Here is a 23435-nt window from a genome sequence, read left to right as displayed (position 1 = left end):
GAAAAATCGTGCAAACCACAGGGACCATTTTTGTAATTTAGTCTTGTCTTTTAGAATGAACTTTACAACATAATAAAGGACGCACTTTGTAAAAAATATTATATAAATATAATAAGTGAAAAATCTAGATTAAACCCAAAAACTTTAACATACAACAAGAGCCAAAAATATAATCTACTCAGATTTTTTATATAAGAGTTTTAGGAGTATAAATTTAAGGGATAATACCTTTGATAAAGAATTTGATTTTAGAGCTTGGAGAACGGATTCTTCGCTACCTCACCACCGACGGATGTTGTTCCTCGAATACCTCATTTCTCAAATTTTCCCAACATTGAGGAATATCTTTCCGAAATCATATCACAAGTACTCTAAGAGGGTGTTTGGCTAAACTTATTTAAAAGGTTTTTTGGTTTATTATCGGTTGCACACCGGTATAAACTAAAAAATAATGTTTGGACGATAAGTTAAAAAAATAGTTTATTAGTGTCTTGTTGTCATTGTTGACAATGTTATTAAGATGGGGATTTTACCAAATATCGTTTTATGTTTTACAAGATTATAATCGTAAGATCGGATCGGGATCCAAAGATCCTATCAAAATGAACTTATATTCAAACTTGTTTGTAAGGTCTTGAGTGTGTAGTATACATTATAACTTGATGTTAATTAAAACGTTGATATAGAATCAATTTTAACTTTTTAAATATGAATCATAATTTTTGTTGCTGCAAATTGAAAAAATAGAAAGAAAACATTTTAATTACAAAAAATAAACAAGATCATTATGATCTACAATTAAAGGATTAAGATCACAAACATAATATCATGAGTTTAACTTGCCTAATTCTAGATAAAGTGATGGTCTATGAGGATTTTGCAACCTGCAATGCTTGATTTCAAGTTGAATAAAATATTTTTTAGGCTCGACTAGATAATATCAAGGTTGACAATTCGAGATCCTACTTAAAATTGTTTTACGTTTTGCAAAATCGTAATTATAAAATCGGATCGGGATCGTAAGCTCCTACCAAAATGAACTTATATTCAAATTTGTTTGCAAGATGGTATAATTAATTTTAACTTCTTAAGCATCAATCATAATTTTTGTTGTTACAAACTCCAAACATTAAGAATAAAACATATTAATTAGAAATAAGATTATTTTGATCATGTATAATTAAGAAATTAGATCACAAAGGGATTATTATGGGTGTGTTCTGCTTAACTCGAAGTGAGTTAATAAAATGATGATTATCTAGAAGACTTTTTGCAACTTGTGATGTTCGATTTTAAGTACGAATAGACGAATTTTTGATACTTGTCTATATAATAAAACTAAAAATATGACATCGGGATCATAATATAATCGGGATCATAATATAATCGGGATCGTTTTTCACTTAGAGGATCTTAAAATCATAATATCAAAATCAAGATTTTAACATCTTTCCTATAGAGGTGGAACCGAATCGTTAATGTATTAAGATAGATCCTAAGATCCCATTGTTACAGATTGATCCAATGAGATCGGGAGGAATTTAGGATATGATTTCTCACTATTTAGAAATGGACTAATATACAACATAATAAAAAGCTTACGTTCATACACAAACAAACACAGACGCCTCCATTCTTCTCATGTTCGTCGGCTCCTCAAGCAATTTCTCCCCTGCTCACCGCCGATTGCCATCCCCGCCACTGTGAAGCCACCGACCGGAGACCTTCGCGCCCAACAGCTCACCGCAGACCTTCGCAACCCACAGATACAGGTTCGTTTTTCTTCAATATTTTTCCTGTTTTCGTTCATTCATTTTTTTTTTCTGCTGTTGGTTTTCCTTTTTCCCTTGTTTTCCGTTGAAATCGAAATCTGTGTGATCTCTGCAACTTTTAGATATATGTGTGAAATTGAAATCTTTGTGATGTCTGCAACAGGGAACAAGATTAGCCAACGATTTCTTGTATCTAGTATTTACTAATATCCATGGTTATCTCTATATTCAGTTAGTCTCTACAAGTTTAGAGCTTTCTGCAACGGTGTATCTGTTCAATTGCTACTGTTATCAACAGTAACTTACACATTGTTTATTGAATATTTCAGTTTTAGGTTTAGGTTTCGATTTCGTTTAATTGTTAGGGTTCCATATAAAGTTTGAATAACAAGACCTTAAATTTATCTATTGTATTGATTTTGGGAACCCTAGGTTAGTAGGTCAAACGTAAAACTCGTATTCTCTATCGAAATCATGAAATAGTACTGAATCGTATTCTATTTTGGATTCAGCGGAGATGTTTTTCCACATTATTCTGGAGCGAAACATGCAGCTCCACCCTCGCCACTTTGGTCGCGACCTTCGGGAAAAACTCGTTTCAAAGCTCATGAAAGACGTAGAGGGCACTTGCAGGTTAATGATTCCTACATTCTGTAACAACTTTCTTCTCCTTCCAAGTTCCAATTTCAGCCATGATTACGTCTAATTTGTGTTTTTCGCTTACAGTGGGAGGCATGGTTTCGTTGTAGCCATAACTGGTATAGAGAACGTAGGAAAAGGGCTTATTCGAGATGGCACAGGTTTTGTTACTTTTCCTGTAAAGTATCAATGTGTTGTCTTTCGACCTTTCAAAGGGGAGATCTTGGAAGCTGTTGTCACCATGGTTAACAAGGTGATATACTCAATCCATTCCAGAGAGTGTTTTTGATGAAAATTGATTACACAGTTTTTAGGGTTATTGAAATTTTTTGTTCATAATAACTTTTTGCAGATGGGTTTCTTTGCTGAAGCTGGTCCTGTTCAAATATTTGTGTCAAACCATGTGAGTTGAAGCTTTTTCTTCATTTTGGTGTTCATATAATCTCATTTGGTATTTCTAATCTTTGTTTTTGTTGTAGTTGATACCTGATGACATGGAGTTTCAGTCTGGAGATATGCCTAATTACACAACTTCAGATGGATCTGTATGAATCAATGGCATTTTCCATTTTTGTTTCTTGAGGTTTGCACACACAAGTGATATGCATATTTAATGTTATCCCTGTTTTTGGACTTTTTTCAGGTGAAAATTCAAAAGGATAGTGAGGTCCGATTAAAGATCATTGGGACCCGAGTTGATGCCACAGAAATTGTAAGTCTTCATACAAAGATTCGCTCTCTTTGTATGATATGTGCAAAAGACGTGAATGCCCTTCTCATCCTCATCATTGAAAATAGCCCTAGAAAGTGAAAATTAATGTTTTGGTGTGTTGGTTTGCAGTTCTGCATTGGAACAATTAAAGATGATTTCCTGGGTGTGATTAGCGACCCGGGTACAACTTCTTAATGCATGGGAATGGGAATGGGAATTCTCAAGTCTTTTTGTAGGCCTTTTGACACTTAGCATTGTACTATCTTTATTTGTCAAATATAAACGTGTAAATTGTTGAGAAAAAGGTCTACTTTTCATATTTTGGATTATTGCTTGAAGCCCAGTGGTAACAACAAATTTTATGTCTATTTATGATTATATGGTTATGTAAGTGTCTATGGATCCTACTACTTTTGGACTGGGTAAATGGTTATGAGATTTTTTTTTTTTTTTTTTTTTCTAATAATTTCTAAGGATTTGCGGTGGTTATGATATTATAGTTACAAGTTACCACCACTTTTCTTATGTTACTTAAAATTTTGTTATAAATACGTATGTTTTCAAATTTATATTTTAACATTGAATAAAATGTTAGTTGTGTAATTAAACAACGGATTTTGTTTGCTAGTTTGTTTTTTGTTACAGTTATTGCACGTTTGGTTGGCAATTACTTAACTCTATAGAAACATGATGATGTTGTATCAATGGAATAGAGGGGAATGTAATTGAAGATATTGTTTTTAATACTTATGTTATTATTTGGATTGTTTTTTCATAAGTTAGGATATTATAAACCTCGCATGGAACTGATTATATTTATGTAACATTTCTTGGATATTAAACTGGTTGTTATTAAAGCTTTGAATTATTAAATAAATTATATCATTTTTTCGGATGAGATTGTAATGAGTTTTAGTAATACTATAAAGTGGGATATTTAACAACCACAGGCATACCCAAACCCAATGATTATTGCCATACTTAAAAATGTCTCTATGGAATAAGTAAACAAGTAACAACAATAACATAATGTATCAAACAACAAATAGAACTTTCATTGAGAAAATAGTTATTTAACAAGAATATTTAACCAATTAATAAAGTGTTTAAAACTCTAGTGAAAATTTTGAGAAATCTTGAAACCGTAAATAATAGTTATAAAAGACAATGTTTTGAAAAGGAGACGATTCATTGTTATTTGGTGGTTCTTCTTCAAACATATTCTCCAACTCTTAATAATTTAGCTCTCCTTTCACTAATTCATCGACCACCCAAATATCAGTTCTATAGATACATTTGTAATCAATCGAATCATTGAGTCTAGAAAAGAATAAATATATCTGTAAGCATCGTTAAAGAAAGTGAAAAGAAGTTACAATGAAACTTATTGTTTGATTTTTTTTTCATCATACATACTCTGTAAAAACAAGTTGTGATGGACGCAAACAAGGTCATTTAGCTTTTGATGCTCCATTCGATTACTCATTTTGGTATGAACTCTTGAAAATAACACTCCAAATACACTCACATCTGGAAGAAGATGCGGTTTGAATTAAAATTTATGCAACTCCACCATTCATCTAATGTAAAAGCAAAGAGTTAACAAAATAATATGATAATTCGTATAGTAGAACTCTAGGGTAAAGGGCCATTAATATTTTTTGGTTTAATATGTAAAAGGGATCTCCTTTATCAAATGTGTTGATGCATCATATATTGAAGGTACTGTTGACACATTGTGCAACTTAATGTTAATGATGAATGATTGGTATTTTAATTTTATTTTGGTAAAGGGGAAACCCCCACAATACCTTGACTTTATTAAGTAAAAAAGAAACAACCATAATCTTAAACCCTAAAGCATCTATACTTCCAAATTAATATATGATGGAAAACTATAAAGATAGAAAAGTTAGAACAAATAATAAACAAATAAATGAAAGTAGGTTGTTATTTCTTTCATTTATACATACGAGTCTATAACGATAAAAGGAATCAACCTCATAAAAGTGTTTCCATTAGTGCATAACATCCACTACTACCAATTACAAAATCACCAACTTTAAATAAATACTTACTTTCCTAAAGAAAGTACAAAGCCCTAATAAAGGTGTCAAATTCTATTGAAAACTAAATAAGCAAATGAATTTCTTTGCCACATTTGTTTAAAACTACAAAAAGATTTAGGATACAAACTCCAATACTTCTCAAAAAAGGGTATACACCACCCCCTCACTTATGCATTCTCATACCTCCATTAACTTTTACAACAACACCCTTTGACACCAAACTTTTTGTGTAAAAACATCCTCTCATTTTGTCAACAAATTTTGCATTCCTTGTTTACTTCGAGTGCTTAACGCAAACCATTTAATGGAATCCATATCATACCCACAAGAATCCATTTTCTTCATAAGCTCAATAGCATGGTTTGACATATCATGTGATCGAATAAGGGATCTAAGCAAATTACTGCAGATTCTTGGTTTCAAGATGAAACCTTTTTGCAAGGAGTAATGAAAAACCTCAACAGCCATGTTCAAATTACTTTCTCTACAAAGAGTAGTAATTAACATCACACAACTTGCAGGTGTAAGAGTAATATCATATTCCTTAAGAATAGCAAACAATTTCAAAGCCTCTGTTGTTTTATGCACTTGACAAAATCCAATAAGCCAGATTGTATAAGGTGCTGGATCCAAATCCCTTGACTTTATATCCATATCAAGTAATAGCCTCATTGGTCTCTCTATTTCTCCATTTTGTAAATGATTTTCAACCAATTTGATGACTTCTTCATCTCGTTTTGAGACACTTTTCAAGTACTCTAACCAAAGATTCAAAGCAGCAAATGTCTTGTTTCTTCTACAAGACCATTTCATTAGGGTTTTATAAACTGCAGGAGTAGGTTTACACCCGTTTTCCACCATTTCTTTTAGAAGCATAATTGCATCTTTTTCTCTCCCAACACTTTCTAGCCCATGAATGAGTGTTGAGTATGTAACAGAGTCAGGTGTGTTTCCTTTTACTTTAAGCTTCTTAAAGAGGTTTAAAGCAGCATCCAAGAGCCCAGCTTTACATAAACCATTGATCAAGATGTTGTTAGTTGTAATGGTTGGAAGGAATGAAATCTGTGTGAGAAGTTTGTAAGCTTCTAAAGGTGACCCTGATTCACATAACTCTGTCACCCTCTCAACAACTCTATCAGATCCTTGATTAAATCTAAGAAATAAAAAAGGGTTTTTTCCAATCTCCATTCTGTGGAACAAATGGAAAGATTTTTCAGGCTGCTTGGATTTATAAAGCCCATCAATAAGAGCATTGAAGGTGATGACAGAAGGGACACATCCGTACTTTTCCATCTCATTGAATATGTTTTGTGCATCATCCACAAGACCATATCTACACATCCTCGATATAAGAATAGTGTAAGTGCAAGAATCTGGGAAATTATCAACATCTGAAATTTCAAGTTTGAGTGATTGGGCTTCATCCAAGAGACCTTTATCACAAAACCCTTTGATTAAAGTGTTGTAGGCTTGAGTATCTGGAACCAAATCTTTATCAGTCATTTCCTTTATTAACTTAAATGCATCATCTACTCTGCCCTCATTACATAGCCCTCTGATCATGATTGTGTACAGGATGACATCAGGTGTGATGCCAGAATTGGTCATTTTGTGGAATGTATCATGAGCTTCTTTGAACCTTTGAGCTCTAAACAACCCATCGATCAAAGAACTATAACTGTTTAAATCAAGATCAAAACCATCCTTCTTGAAACTCTTCAAAAGATCGAATGCTTCATCCATTTTACCCAACTTGCAAACCCCATTTAGCAAAGCATTGTAAGTGATAAAATCTGGCTTAACAGTGGTTTTCATGTTCTCGAATAACTTGTAGGCCTCATCAATCCTCTTAGCTTGACATAACCCAGAAAGGACGACAGTGTAAGTGATCTTACTAGGTACTATGCCTCTCTGAGACATTTCATTGAACAGGTTAAGTGCATCAGACATGTCGTCGCTTTTGCACAACCCATCAATCAAAATAGTATAGGTTGAACAATTCATATGACAGTTCAACTTCAACATCAAATTATACACGGCTAAAGCTAACAAAATCATGCCTTTATTCACCAATATATGAAGAATTAGATTGTAAGTAAACAAATTAGGTTGGCAATCAAAATCTTTCATTTTACCGAATGACTCCACTGCTTTCTCAGCGTTCTTCGTCTCCCAATACCCGGCTATTAAAACCGCGAACGCATCAGAAGGTATTCGGAGCCCATAGCTTTTAATCTCTTCAAGAGCTCTCCAATAAGCATCGAAAAGATGCGAATTGTCTGATACGAGCAAATTAATCATCAAATTATGAGAACCCCAGCTGCGAAACTGCTTTCGTTTTGCCGCCCACACAAAAAATCGGAAACAAAGATATGGATTTCGTTGTTCTTGGAGCACGGATGTGATGATTTCAGGAGAGAGGAATGGGACTACTTGTTCGAGTGCTGGTTCCATCGGATCCACTGAGTGCACGATGCTTGAAACTTCGCTCGAGATCGCGGTTACGCGAGACGATGATGAGAAACAACGGAATCTGGGTTTGTGAATCAGATATGAAACCTTCTTCATTGATTGATAACGGCGTTGACGATATTGAACTCTTCGCTATCTTTTTTGTAGGTAGTGCCACCATTGTCGTCTCATTAGGGTTGCGTTTCGAGATTTTACATATATTGTTTTGGGTTTTGTGAGGTTTTTATGGAATCGTAGACGAGATACAAAAATGGCAGTTTTCTAGATTTATATACGCAGCGGCGGCGGCAGCAGGAGGAGCAATGATCGACGGTGCTGGCCGCATCACAAATTGAAATTTTTTGTTTGGACCCTTCACTAGTCAAAACACCAAAATGCTGCCCTCAAAGTGGATAGAAATTAGAATGTTATTAAACCAGCGAGAAATTTTCTAACAAATTTAAGCATTTAACTTTGTTTGTTATTATTATACTAATCAAATGCATTTGAATATAATTATTTAATTAAAATAATAATATATAACAAATTATGATTTAATATTTATACATGAAAAATCAATATCATGGCAAAACAAACTCTATAATAAATTTATATCATTAGTTATTTTCATTATTAATTCATAATTTTATAGACCGTTTTACATTGTGAAAATTATATATCAAACATATATTGATTTCTATATATAACAAATACAAAGTAGTATGAAAAAATAAATATTACAGCTTTTGATGATTTTATAAAACGTTTCAAATGGTGAAAATTATATATAAAACATATGCCAATTTATATATAACAAGCAATATATATTTGTGATAACACGTAGACGCATGCTTAGGTAAATTAATTGAATAACTAGTGATTGAGCCCGTAACGAACCGCATGTCACTTTTTTTTGTTGGTTTAATGGTTTTTGGTCGGCGTTTCCTCAAAAGTGAAAAAAAAAATCTAATCATTGTCAGTAAAACAAGTCACAAGTTATAATTATTTCATATACAAATCTGTCCTTTCTCCACAACACATTAGAATCACCTCATGATTCTATTAGTCCAAAACTTCAAGACATGGCTATAGTTCTAACCTGTGCATCCATTCTATTTACGTTCACCATCATTGTTTCTCATTTCTTCACTTGATCTTCTCAAACTTGTTCATATCACACTTTTACATCCAAAAGACCTTCCATATCTCAATGCACACCTCATAGCTTTTTGCAACAAAAATTAGGCGCGCATGATGTCAGCATACACAACAACAATCACATAGTACAACCTGTAAATGTAGCCAAGAAAACTCTTTGTTCTGTGTAAATCAACTTTCAATAATGCTGCCTAATATCAAATCAAATATGAGTTTGGATTCTAAAAGTAGCCATGGATTCATGTTTAAAAGTGGTAGTAGAATGAAAATTATAAATTATTAGTCTATTCAATAACATCTCGAAGGGAAACAAAAACAATATTAATGGGGAAAATTGCAACAACCAATTGATTCACAAATATTGTATATCAAATAAATTTGAAATTAAGAGAGAAAATTATTAGGAGAATTGTATGAAAATTGGCTTTGGTTGAAGCAAACGACAAACCTGATTGGTGCAGTAAATAATAATATTTGTTAAAAGTTATTTAATAGTTAATTATATTTTTATAATTATTAAATTCATGAATTGAACTTTTTTCACTAAATAGAACCACCAAATGCCGATATGATGAATCCATTTCCTTTTATAGAGTTGTGACTTTCTCCTTGGTAGTGTCGTCTATAATGATAGACAGTTTCATATATTACCGAGTTATACTTTTATAAATATGTTAATGAGCACAGATCTATATAAGTAGTTTTTAAAATATTAATAACATAAATAAATTACGTTATTATTCTTGTTTAGTATTCCCATTAAACCAAATCATCGATAAAGTATCTCATCCGAAGATTTTGACAGTGAACCAAACTGATTTGAGTAACTCACGCCACACCTAACTACTAATCTAATTACCTAAATACCCTTGACTGATACAAGGTTATTTTCGTCAATATCAGTTATACACATCAGTTATGACTCATGACTCATGATTCGTGTTGCGTATATTTTTTGTTCATGATTGTTAATATGTTACCGATAGTTTTTCAAAATAATAGTGGAAATACAAACAAATCAGATGTCAGTGAGATAGTAAAAAAAATGGTATTTTGCTTTTTATGTTTAAAGTATGAACAAATCAAAAAAGAAACCCCCACCATTAAGATGTAAGACAGAATCATAGAGCATGTAAAAAGTATTGGAACTTCTACATTCCATTCCAGTTTAGTTTACTACAATATATCTTCTTCATAGGATCCTATCATTCCATTCCACTTTAGATTTTCAAACCTGAGCTTCATAGGATTTCATTCTCTGCAAGAAGAAGGTTCAAACTCAAATCCTTGATTGGATTCTTAAAATCATATATTTTTCAATTTTGAAAGCTTAAAATTTGAGTTTTTACCATTCATTGCTATAAAATCATAGTTCAATCCAACTTTTTCGCCGAGCTTTTGTTAAAATCTTTAAATGTATGACCAACCATGCTCCAAAACAATGAAAACTCAAAACAGTAACCAAAAATCACAGATATTGTTGGATTAGTGTCTAAGTCCATAACTATTTTGGTATGTACTTGACCCGATGGTGCATGGTCCTTTTGGGTTGCCTTCACCAAAGCAACTTGATAGGATGAATTATGGAGAGTAAGGATTAAATATGATTTATTAATATATTATGGGAATAATATATTAAAGGAGAAATCATATTGTTTAATTAATATTAGTCAATAATTAATTGGTAATTAGTTTTGTGACTAAAAGAGATTAATTAAACTTAAGGGACTGGAATTGTAATTATAAGATAATTGCAATTTGGGCCATGGATTGCCTTGTATTAAGGGATGGACGAATTCTAATGGGAAACCCATAAGGAAATCGTCCATGGGCTTGATAAAAGGAGTCTATGGGTTGCTTAGGGCTTAAGCATCCAAATTAGGGTTTCCTTGTTAGATAACCCTAATAGCCCAACTATATAAAGACCCCTTAAGGCTAAAAAACGTGGCTAAGGTTCTTGTAAGGGTTTACACACGTTTTTGGCAGCCTCCAACCTCTCTCCTCTTCATCCTCTTGCTTATGGTGTTTGTGAGCCATTAGAGGAGTGACATTTGTGACTCTAAGCCTTCCAAAGTTAATACAAGGAGATTTGAGATTGTTATTGCTACATAACAATCAAGGTATGATCTTAAACCCAATTACATATTAATATGATTACTTGTATGCTAGAATTAGGGTTTATAGTCTTGGATTCAAAGCATGTACAATAGAGAAACCTAGATCCAAACATTAGGGTTTGTATGAGAACATAGGATGTCTTATGACTAAAACCCATCAGTGGTATCAGAGCCTAGCTTGGTTTCAATTGTATTGATGCATTGTATAACTGGAAAATCGTTTTTTGGGCTTTATGGCTGAGGAACTCGGCGAGTACAGTGTAGTACTCGGCGAGTTCGAGCATCAGATAATGCTTATCTCGGGATTTCTTGCTGTTTTTGCATTTGGATAGTTACCTTATCATGTTAGATCAATATAAATCCGATTTTATGATATATATGACTATATTCTTGATCTAATTAAAGATAATTATCAATTAACAAGATAATTGTTTCCTTATAAGATAATTGATTAATTATTTTGAGTAAATTGATAAATTGTTTTGCAAGAAATCATTAAACAAATCAAATATGGATAATTATGTAACTAAATGTTAGTTTAGATTATTTGTTATTTGATCCTTGTTGTTATGAAAAGTTTCATATTTTACCCTTTAGGTTTTATAATTTAAATTTGAACCCAAAAGTTTTGAAGTTTTGAAATTTAAATAGTTAAAACCCTAATGTTTTAAAAAAGGTTTCAAAACTTGCCCTCAAGTTTTGGAATTTAAAAGTTGATTAAAAGGTTTAATTAGAAATGTTAAATTCTAAAACTCTAGTAATGTTTTGAAAAGTTCAAATCACACCCTTATGGTTTTATTAATTAATTAAGGAGTATAATTAAAAGAGGTTTAATAAATCCATAAAAGTTTAGGTTAACCTTTTAATTGAATTAAAAGTGTAATTGTTAAAGTTAACCATATAGTATTTAAAAGTATAAAATACACCCTATACTATATATAACATTAAAAGTCTAACATTATATATATGTATGAGTAAAAGTCAGTCTTACCATTAGTAGGCCTCATTCACGAAGCTGGTCTATAAGGGGTGTTTAAGGAAATTGCCTATAAAATGGCGATTGAATGGATATCCACTCTTACCCACCGCACTCTTGACTAGTGGAGGGTCGTTAGCCGAACGGGTAGAATAGGACGAAACCTTCCATTATAAGTATAATGAAATACAAAGTAACTAAATGTTTTTCAAATTCCCAATCTTAGTTACTTAGGTAAAAGTGAATTGATGCAATTCCATGAAATTACACTTTGTGCCCTTGCGAAGACGTCAGTGGAGCGTGTGTGGTTTACCGGCACACTAAATGGTTCTAAGCAAAGGTAGCAAAGGGTGACTCAATGTTTGTCATAGTTTGGTGGAGCGTGTGTGGTTTACCGGCACATCGAATAGGTGATTGTAACATGCGAGGGCACCATGTAGTTTGCATGGTTATTCACACCCGCTTTGTGATCCTCGGCATCCCAGTCACAAACAAGAGGGGCATATCGAGATTTAAACATGCCATTGAAATGTTCAATGAATCTCAAAGGATCTAGGAGTTTTCATAGATTTAAAACGTAAATTTCTTTTTCGTTTCTCATGGTGGAAATTAGTGAATCGTCATTCACTTACCTTCAAATGTTCTGCAATTTGGGTTACGGCATCCCTCTCCCGAGTTGTAGGATATTGTGTTGGGTCCTAGCCTTGGAATTTCATTTGGGTGATTTACCAAGGACTCAATCAATCAACTAACTTGAATTCGTTTTTCTCCCGATGTCAAAGTTCGACAACTATGGTCTTCTCAAATCCCGTGGAACAAGCATTCCACATGAAGATGATATTCCACAATTCGATCGAGGAACAAGAAATCATGCTTCACTTCCTCCTCCTCCTCCAATTATTCTCCCTAACCCACAAGATTGTAAAACTGAAAAGTTCAATATCACTCAAGCCCTTTTGGCAAGTCGGTGTGTGCACACGTCTTAGGGATGAAGTCACACATTGATAGGTTAAGAATGATGGGATCCGTTGTCGGTGAAGAGATGGCTGTTGATTGGGTTCTTCAGTCACTTCCTAACTCGTATAGTGAGTTCGTAAGAGAGTACTATATGATGAACCACGACGTGACACTTATAGATCTCACCTACATGCTTATTGCTGCTGAATCAACAATGGTTTGGCACAATAGAAAAGCAAAGTTGATTGGAGAATCTGCCTTCAAGACCTCTATGGATTTAGACAATGGCAATGGAAGACATCCAATGATCGAAAAGTTTGATCATAAGTGAAAGGCGATGTCTGAAGTAGTTCCATGTGTTGTTCCAAAAGAATCAATTTGCTTTTATTGCCAAGAGAAGGGGCATTGGAGACGAAGTTGCCCTATTTACCTAAGAGATCTAAGAGATGGGAGAGTCAAAAGTATGACTACGCTTTAGGTAAGAATCCACTATCTAACTCCATTAAGTTCTTATTCATTGATTCTTAATACATGATGTGATAAGATTGCATTTGAATGTTTTGAAGGATCGGTGAAAAGAAAGGAAGCTTGATAAGAGAGCAAGATGAATCTAATCACAAGAGATGGATCTCGATCTCATGGACTTGAAGATTGGATTTTGAGCTTAGATAGTTATGATAGAGTTGTTAGAAATTTTCTTTTTACATAGTTTTCAATAAATTTTGCATTGTAAGGACAAATATTTTTTTCCGCTGCTTTTATAAATAAAATAAATTTTGTTTGACTTATTTATTTATTTGTTTACTTCCTTGCAATGAAATCGTTATGTGAAAATTGATGTTTGCATATTTCTACAACGAATGGATATGATTCTTAGTTATGTTATTTATGGAAATGTCAAGAATTTACCAAATAGGGAGAGTTTCTCATCACCCAAAGTTTCAATTGGACAGAAACTTGGAATCATGCAACGTGGATGCACGATGAATGAGAAATTTCGTATTTGAAAATTGGACTAATTCATTGACAAAGTGTCAAGTGAAGGACTAGGAGATCGAATACACAAAGTTGTGTGTTGATCCAGTTCACCATAAGAGTAACAAAGATATTCGTCATGATTTACTAAAGGTTTAGTAAATATGATTATGCTTATAAGATTAAGTGTAATTCTGAATTGATTGAAAATGTTTAAATTAATAGCAGAACGAATAAGAAGAGTCAAGTAGGCAGAAAGATAAAAGTTTCTCCATTCTAAGAAGAAGGGAAAGTACCTTTTATGCTTTATGATAGGCCTTAATGATTAAGAACCATATCTCAATTGATCCTCTAAGTGAGTCTTAGTACAATTGTATGTTTAAGAAGGGGAATCAAGGATTGAAAAAATGGTTAAATCAAGAAGTCTATCATACTTCGTTCCAATAACAAGTCTTAAAGTTAAGATTGTGACAATGAGTGAAAAGTATTAAAGGTTTATAACATTCATCAAATGTGGAAAGTTGTGATGTCTTGAATAAGACAAAGACCAACTTAGACCAAAATTATGAAGTGTTTTGTTTTGATAAAAGCTACACTAACTCTTGAATGTTTGTTTGTCAAGAAATGTTTATTGACAAAGGAATCTTATATGTCAAGGAGTCAGTGGGAGTCTTAATGGTCTTGAAAGGTTTCAAGAACAAATCAAATAAACCTTATCGATCATCACTAGCACACGAGTTGAGGTTTACAACCTATCGTGAAGACATTATTTTGTTTCTGTGCCAATCCAATCAAGTTAATTATGCATATGAGTCCTATGAGTTCTTATTTGAATGCATAAAAGGCAAGGACCTTGATCAATGGAAAGTACATTGATAGGAAAGGGTGAGCTGCTTAACTACTTGGAAGACGTGGTGGGCAGCTGTGCTACCATAAGGCAAGAAATCAAGATTAAGAAAGTTCGATCCATATGAGTTTGAATTTGTCGTAAACTTTGGTTTTAACAAATTCACATGGATAGGAACACATACACCGTTTAAATCTAAGTGTCATAAGATTTCCTCCTTCATGAAAATGATTGTGAGAAAATGCTTTCACTAAGAAAGATTTTAAAAGATAGTGGTTGTAAAATTGCATTCTCGAATTCGATCATGGTTACGGCATCCCTTTCCATAATTTGAATTGTGAGGTTTGGCAATTAGTCTTAATTGTTAAGACACACATATGAACTATCTAAGGCAAAGGTGTATAAGTTCAAGAAACCTTGATAAAAGATTATCAAAGCACTAAGTATTAGAAACATGAACTTAAGAAATTCAATAAGTATTGTTTTTCTGAAAGTTAAGATGTTTATGAATACATGTCGAAGCTAGTGGGAGCATAAGTGTTATGTTTTATAATAATCATCATGATAGTGGGAGCATAAATGTTATGATTGTATGATTATTAAGGCAAGTATTGCATAGTTGGCAATATTAATTATAGAAAACAAGAGTCATACTTTGTAAAGTTGTAAGAGTTGAAAGGTTGTTTTGCTATAATTAAGGGAGAGAATATTATGTTTCATTTCAAATCTAAAGGATTAGGTTGAGAAATGTTAATAAACTTAGTCAAGGGTACATAGTGTGTTCTTAAAGTTTCGATTATGATTACGGCATTCCTCTTCACAATTCGAATATTGAGAACATAGCAAATAAAACATTATGCGTCGTGTCCCATACGCTTCGGGTATAGGATCGATTGCAAATGCTTTAATGTTTGACCATTCTAAAATTTTCCAAATGTCTAGCACATTTAGAGGGAAAAGGGACTAGAATCGGTTTTGACTAAAATAATTAAACAACTATCAAAGGACAATCCAAAGTTCGACGAGGATTGGTCGCTTGTGAGTAGTTGGAAGTATAGTATTGGAAATTATGGAAATGTTTCCATATTGGATGGACAATATCGACATCATTACGAATAGATAAGATTCTATTAAGAAATTAGTTGTCATATGGAAAATATGGAAGCGTGTCCATATTGGGAAGTAAATATTGAAAATCTATGTCTAGATTAGAAACCTTTATGCAAAAGGATGTTCAAAGGAATGTACTTTGAGTGAGAGACATCGTATCTAAGGAATTGTCTTGTAACAATCTCCGATAGAGGACTTTGTAATATCATTGGCAATAGTCTTTGTGACTTTGGTGCAGTGACATTACGAAAGGATCGTTGCATAAAGTGTTAGAATCTAGCATATTCTATAAGTAGCGAGAATTTGATATTCTTACACTTAAGAAAATGGATTTGGAGTTGTAAAATGAGAATGATTGGAAATGTGTTCAATTTGTCTATTTCACAAAAGTAAGAACCATAGGTAAACATTATGTGCATGCTAGGAGCATGGGACAAGTGTTGGAATTCAAGCAAGAAGTTGATTACCCGAAACGACAAATAATGAGTAATCGATATGATGATAAATAAAACGTGTTTTGTTTATACTCAAAGGTTGAGGCCATATGGGATTAGTATTATTCTTGTGTTTCACCTTGCATGTTTTGACTTCCAGAATAATTGAGTTTATTAAGAATAATCGAATTATTCAAACGGGCCACAATCGTTCATATGTTGGAAGTAGATATGAATGAAGATTGTCGTGAATTGGTGTGTGGATTGTCTAAAAGAGTATTAGACATAAGCAAATGTTTGCTGCAACGTTCATGAGTGCTTATGAATATGATTTGAGCATTGGATTAAACCCACGCTCACTTGGATCACTATCTCGAGTGATTAGTGAGACGATAACATCTTATATTCTTGAAACCGAGATGTGTGAGTTGTATCTTGCTGATCGGTTGCACATTGATAATATGTAAACGCACCAGTAACTTGGTGTTATAAAACACATTGTTGTGTGTAATTCGGTGAGTGAGTGCAAGCGAGCATTGTATCAAAGTTTATCCGTTCCTTTTATCCAAGGTAGGATAGAAGCGATATCTTTGGGCCCCTCGATGGTTTAGTGATGACATACGTAAATGCTCAGCCGGGCTAGGGCTAATTTGATTTGTTCAATTAGTCTGTCGTCATAAATCAGAAATCGAGAAGTAGTACAAAGAGAATGATTAGAAATCATATCTCATACGATATCTAGAATGGAGGAATATATGATCCCTTATCTAAGGACACGCGTATCTTATATGAAGTCATACGCAGAATAGTTGTTAGACTTATCCAAGTGGGAGACTGTTGGATTAGTGTCTAAGTCCATAACTATTTTGGTATGTACTTGACCCGATGGTGCATGGTCCTTTTGGGTTGCCTTCACCAAAGCAACTTGATAGGATGAATTATGGAGAGTAAGGATTAAATATGATTTATTAATATATTATGGGAATAATATATTAAAGGAGAAATCATATTGTTTAATTAATATTAGTCAATAATTAATTGGTAATTAGTTTTGTGACTAAAAGAGATTAATTAAACTTAAGGGACTGGAATTGTAATTATAGGATAATTGCAATTTGGGCCATGGATTGCCTTGTATTAAGGGATGGACGAATTCTAAAGGGAAACCCATAAGGAAATCGTCCATGGGCTTGATAAAAGGAGTCTATGGGTTGCTTAGGGCTTAAGCATCCAAATTAGGGCTTCCTTGTTAGATAACCCTAATAGCCCAACTATATAAAGACCCCTTAAGGCTCAAAAACGTGGCTAAGGTTCTTGTAAGGGTTTACACACGTTTTTGGCAGCCTCCAACCTCTCTCCTCTTCATCCTCTTGCTTATGGTGTTTGTGAGCCATTAGAGGAGTGACACTTGTGACTCTAAGCCTTCCAAAGTTAATACAAGGAGATTTGGGATTGTTATTGCTACATAACAATCAAGGTATGATCTTAAACCCAATTACATATTAATATGATTACTTGTATGCTAGAATTAGGGTTTATAGTCTTGGATTCAAAGCATGTACAATAGAGAAACCTAGATCCAAACATTAGGGTTTGTATGAGAACATAGGATGTCTTATGACTAAAACCCATCAGATATAACATTGTGCCCTCCTGTTGCTTGCCTTCCTGACAACACAACTCCTTTCTTCAATAGTGTTTTAAATCTGTCAACATAATAAACACCTAAAAGCTGAGAGAAATATTTTTCAGGTAGATCATAGGAGGAAATAAAGAACACCAAAGAAAAAGCATGAAATGGTTAAAAATGGCATGATTCAATTCAGAAAATATGATAATCTATGATATGCTGTGGTTCTAAAGATGCGTGAAACCGAAAAGCTAACTTCTTTAACTTTTTACATCTTCTGAAAGGAAGGTTACAGGGGTAAATCTTCCATATTTCCCTGCATTTTCCAAGAAAAGACCAAATGATAATCTTTCATATCACTCTTATACTACACCATCTTTTGATTTGTATGCATAAAAATGAAATTTTAAAGCCCTAAAATCATATTTATAAACTAACCACAGACAAAAGCACAAATCTAATAAACGAATAACTAATCGATTTTGATATATAATATTGTAATACTAGCCTTAATAGTATCGGTCAAAAGCTCACTCCAAAAAATAACCTCAGCAAATGTTGTACCTGGGATTCAAAAACAATAACCCAATGTTTCATTCTTTGATTTCTTTGTTTAACTAAATTTCATAAACCAATAGATGATCAGTTCCAGTCAGAAACTAATAGATGATATAACATAAAACCTATAAAAATTCACTAAAAACTTTTAACAAACACCTGGTGGGATTTGTTTCAACATCTAATCAAAAGTGCAATACATGTATCGCCCCATCAACAAAGTCCAATTCTAAGCTTTGTGAACTTCAAATGAAGTCATTTACATACTGAGATACAAACAACCCAAAAAAAACTCTAAATAAGAATAAATAGGTTGGCATAAGTTAAAAAAGTGAAATTTAAAGAGGATACTCTTACATTAATCATCTCTTGGACAGAAGCCTTCTTGAGAGTTTTCACCCATGGGAACTAAGACACGTTTATAACTCCGACGCCATCTCTTCACAATTCCAAGAATTCCACCGGTAGAGACGCCACCTGCTCTTGTCGAAGGCCTGAAAGTGATTGAAACATAGAGAAATCAAAACCAATCAAATAAAAAACACAAATAGACCCATTAATATACTTACGATAGCGCATCGGTTCTTCTGATAGATTCCACACTGGCGGCAACGGGTCGAAAACGAATTATGGAGAAAGAGAAACTAGAGATAAACATTACCAAAATCGAAAGAGAAGCCAGAGGAAGCGACGAAGTCGTCGATGATAGAATCACCATGTTCAATAAGGTATAAATTTGAAAACTTATTCAACTGATGCTCCAGACAGCAACGCCTCTTTTCCCTCATCCATCCTCTATGTCTCTATCTCCGGTGGACGAAAAAGTGAAGCACGAGATTAAGAAATCCGAGGAGGGATTGAGAGAATTTAGGGAAGTTGTATTTCCGGAAAATAGAAAGAAATTAATTGCCTGGAGGAAGATTAAGGACGAAACTTGCCAATCTCTACAACTTTTGTGGCAAAATTCTTGCCTATCTCTACAAATTTTGTGGTAAAATTCTGAAATGACAAAAGGTTATTGTTCTTAACTGCCGTGGAAACTAATATATGTATATAATACAAATAACAAATAGTATAGAAAAACACTATAGCTTTTAATAAAATAAAAACACTACAACATCTATTATAACATTTACATCAAACAAAACTTATTAAACACTTATAAATCATTCAAAATGAATATTTAGAAATCAACATATATTTGCTATACTGAAACATTGTTATAAAAAATCTGTGTTGGAATAACCATGCGACAAAACTTATTTTTTTTTTTAACTATTTCATTTTGAATCTAAAATCTCTTCAAACATATGATTTTTTTAATCAAAACTTACTTATATATTACTAATATAACTACAATGTGTATAATAAATAATTAGAAAATAAAAAAGCATTGCATATTAATAATCATAAGTTTAAAAAACTTTTGAATGTAGTAGAAAATATAGAGACATGACTAATTACATTAAATATGAAATCATAATTACATTTAAATTAAAAAAAATTATTGAGTTGTGGTGGGAGTTTTAAACTCTTGAGTTGTATCTAATAATATAATATAAATATTAACAATTATATATTATAAAAACAATATAAGCATTTATCAATGAAATGCTAATTTTTATATTAAGCTGTAACTAATATTATAATAATTTTAAGTATACGATAAGAAAGATAAAAAAAGTTGTGTTTGAATCAAATTGATTGAGTTTTTTATTTAAAATTATTTTAAACTATATGTATCTTTAACTAATTTATAAATAATTTATTTAAATATTTTATATTTCCATTATTATTATTATTATTATTATTATTATTATTATTATTTCACATAACAATAATTTTTTAATATAATATAATCTATTCTTTAGTTTTATGTTATTTTTAACAATTATTAAATTTACTTAATTAAAAACTACTTATTGAAAAATTTTCATTATTATATTTAAAAAAACTACTTTTATATGGTACTTTTATTTTTGTCCTTAAAATTATGAAATATTAGAAGAGAATAAATAGTCCAAATAAAATTTTGATTTGACTTTCAAAACTATAGTAATCGTTATATATTGCGACCAATCTTTATATATATATATATATATATATATATATATATGTGTGTGTGTGTGTGTGTGTGTTTGTGTGTGTATGTGTGTGTGTTTTTAGAGTGGGTTAGAGGAGAAACAGTGTTACACTTGAGGTATATTTTTATCACTTATATTGTCTTATGAAAATATTAATAATTTATTTATTTTACTTTTCCTTTACGATAAAGAATGAATATGGAAAAATGAAATTGATAAATGTAATAACATAATTATTTATTTTTATTACTATAAAAACATTTAAAATAGATACATCTATATAAGTTTTGGTAGACTATAAAGAATTTATTTTTATAACACACATAACCATTGGTTTTCAACAATAAAATCATATCATATTAAAAATCATTTGTTTTAATTCGTCATTACCACCAACAATTTGGAATAATAACTGTCAACTCCTTTCATCAAAATTAATTACAAAAAACTACATCAATGTTATTTATAACAAAATAAACGATAGAAACTAACATAATATATAACTTATAGTAGCATAAAATACATGTTGAATAATGTTCTCTTGGACATAACATATATTTTCTTAACATAAAAAATAGAGACAACATAAAGACACATATATGTTAATAGAGTCAATTGCTCTAACTGATAAATAGCTTGAAAGTTGATTTATCAAAAGCTCATGAGAAGTAATAATCAGTCCCACTTCATCATCCCGTGATTATAAAAAGATGCATAACACATGAATTTAAAGAATTATCTCAAGTATACATTTACAAACATACCTAAATTTGAACATTGATTAATATCTAAAACTTTACATGCACCCAATTTGAGTTTACATGAATTTATATTTGGAAAAGTTGCAATTGCTTTCCTACATCTAGGGAAATACTCACATAACTCTTCAAACTATATAAATATAATGTATCATTTTGTGTTGATATACATGCAATATCTAATATACAAATTTCTTATATATGATAAATATTTTATTTAAATCATCAATTAAATAGCATGATTTGAAGAGTTTTGGGATTTACAAATCATAATATTTCAATAATTATAAATTAATTTGATAGTCTTGGGAGTTTCAAATGCATGAGGTTCAAGGAAAAATGTTTGTTTTATAAGACCTATATAATTGAAGTCTTTATAAATATATGTTTTTTTAATATAACAATAATGTTGTTGTTAAATTTGATATAATAATTTGTATACTAAATTCATATAATGTATTAATTATTTTAAATTATATGATAATATATAATATAGGTATTTTCGTATTTTGTATAAACTGTCCAAACGTTATAGCTTTAAACTGATAATGGTTTACCTATAACAACATATTAAATCTAATAAATTAAGAATCATATCTTAAAAGTTCAAGACATAACTTTATAAGTAGAAGAAATATATTATTTTAAAATTGAAATTTAGTTTTTATTTATGATTACACTTTAGGTTTGATATTTATTTAACATTATTAACTGTAACGCTCGTGTTTTTGGGCTAAGTACTAAAGATGATGTAATAGTCTAGTTTAACCTTTGTAACTCGTTTTGAAATAATAAAGAGGAATTATGTGAATTTTATGCTTGTTTACTTAATTATTATGATTTAATAAGTTAAGAATAAAAAATAAGTGTCGGGAATAAACGTTAGATAAACCCGATAGCTATGAAGAAATTTGTAGTGATGGAAATAAGGATTCTGAATATATAAATTGTACTGAAATCCGAGTTATAACGAATGAGTTATGACATGTCGAAGTTTCGTGACAGAGCTGACACGACATTGCGTGACGTAAATAATGAATTTACGATAGAACGATTTTTAGCCTTAGTGATCTAAACGAAAGTCATAGAGTTCGTTAAACCGAGAGCATACATAAAAAGAATGTCCAAATCTGATTTCGTATGAAGAAGTTATAATTTTCTAAGTTTCAGCTTAATAGTATGCACCCCGGAACTCGAAATTTAGATCGAGTGATTTTTAGCCGAAACAATCTAAACGAGAATAAAAAATCTTGTTGATTATAGTTTAACGGTAAAAAGACAGATGAAAATGGACATCAGATGAAGAAGTTATGAATTTTTAACGGACTTTTCATGTCCCGACCTGTAAAAATATATGAGTAAATGGCACAAAAAATACTTTTTTTACACAGAAATTCGATTTTAACATCGTGTTTTTTTGTGTCAATTTTGACAGTGTGTTTTCCAATTTGTTACAATTCTAACCACTTGACCGGTTAACCAGGTTGCATGCCGACGTGGCATGATGATGTGTCAGTTTTGATGATGTGGCATGCTGACATGATATGCTGACGTGTCAAAATTGATTTTTTTTCTCACAAAAAACACTAAGTTTTTATTTTTTTCGATTTTGACACTAAGTTTAATTTTTTCTTTCAACTTTGACACTATGTTTTTTTGTTCCAAATCGAACATCATTATTTCCAATTTCGTTTAATGTTGACAATTTTCTACTTGAAACCGTATAAATATTTTTTTAATACATTTAAACCGTATAAATATGTTTTTTTTTTCATTTAAAAACCATAGTTTTGTATAATTACATTTGTTTTTACACTCAAACCATATTTTTATGTATAAATATGTATTAGTTATATAAAAATTATATTTTATATTAAATATGCAACTTTAAAATATGTTTGGAGGTTTGTAGGCGTGTAGTCGATCAAAACTCGGATATCAAGTTTGCAACCCATCAAATTTTTACATCTTATTAAAAGTTTGTGGTTAGTTTGATTCTCGTGATATAACTAATGCTTTGAATGTAAAAAAAAAAAAAAAAAAACACCTTGTATTTAAATAAAAATGTGATTTTTAAACAAAAAAAATTATGTTTATACGGTTTAAAATGTAATAAAAAAATATATTTATACGGTTTAAAATGGAAAATAGACAAAATTGAACAAAATTTGATAAATGATGTTCGATT

The 23435-nt window shown here is 31.5% G+C and overlaps 2 protein-coding genes and 1 long non-coding RNA gene across 3 annotated transcripts; 1 reads left to right on the top strand and 2 right to left on the bottom strand.

Moving 5' to 3' along the window:
* The first annotated feature begins 1631 nt into the window (after positions 1–1631).
* On the top strand, positions 1632–3535 carry NRPB7 (DNA-directed RNA polymerase II). Its single transcript, XM_078996444.1, has 7 exons — positions 1632–1772; positions 2285–2405; positions 2499–2664; positions 2764–2814; positions 2891–2956; positions 3055–3123; positions 3253–3535. The coding sequence occupies exons 2-7, from the start codon at positions 2290–2292 to the stop codon at positions 3316–3318; spliced, it is 534 nt and encodes a 177-aa protein (XP_078852570.1). The 5' UTR covers positions 1632–1772; positions 2285–2289; the 3' UTR covers positions 3319–3535.
* Positions 3536–5118: 1583 nt separating this feature from the next.
* On the bottom strand, positions 5119–8038 carry LOC145048045 (Pentatricopeptide repeat (PPR) superfamily protein). The gene has a single exon (XM_078996443.1). It carries the CDS (start codon positions 7758–7760, stop codon positions 5436–5438), a length of 2325 nt encoding a protein of 774 aa, XP_078852569.1. The 5' UTR covers positions 7761–8038; the 3' UTR covers positions 5119–5435.
* Positions 8039–17697: 9659 nt separating this feature from the next.
* On the bottom strand, positions 17698–19317 carry LOC144998073 (uncharacterized). The gene is made up of 3 exons (XR_013660100.1): positions 18975–19317; positions 18763–18899; positions 17698–17923 (listed from the first exon to the last, which is right to left on the bottom strand). It is a non-coding gene; the product is annotated as an uncharacterized LOC144998073 (long non-coding RNA).
* Positions 19318–23435: the final 4118 nt, after the last annotated feature.

The sequence above is a fragment of the Lactuca saligna genome, chromosome 5 (genome assembly GCF_052625555.1).
Source record: "Lactuca saligna cultivar CGN05327 chromosome 5, ASM5262555v1, whole genome shotgun sequence".
NCBI lineage: Eukaryota > Viridiplantae > Streptophyta > Magnoliopsida > Asterales > Asteraceae > Lactuca > Lactuca saligna.
The sequence above is the reverse complement of the archived record's forward strand: the minus strand, read 5'-3'. Positions and strand labels throughout refer to the sequence as shown.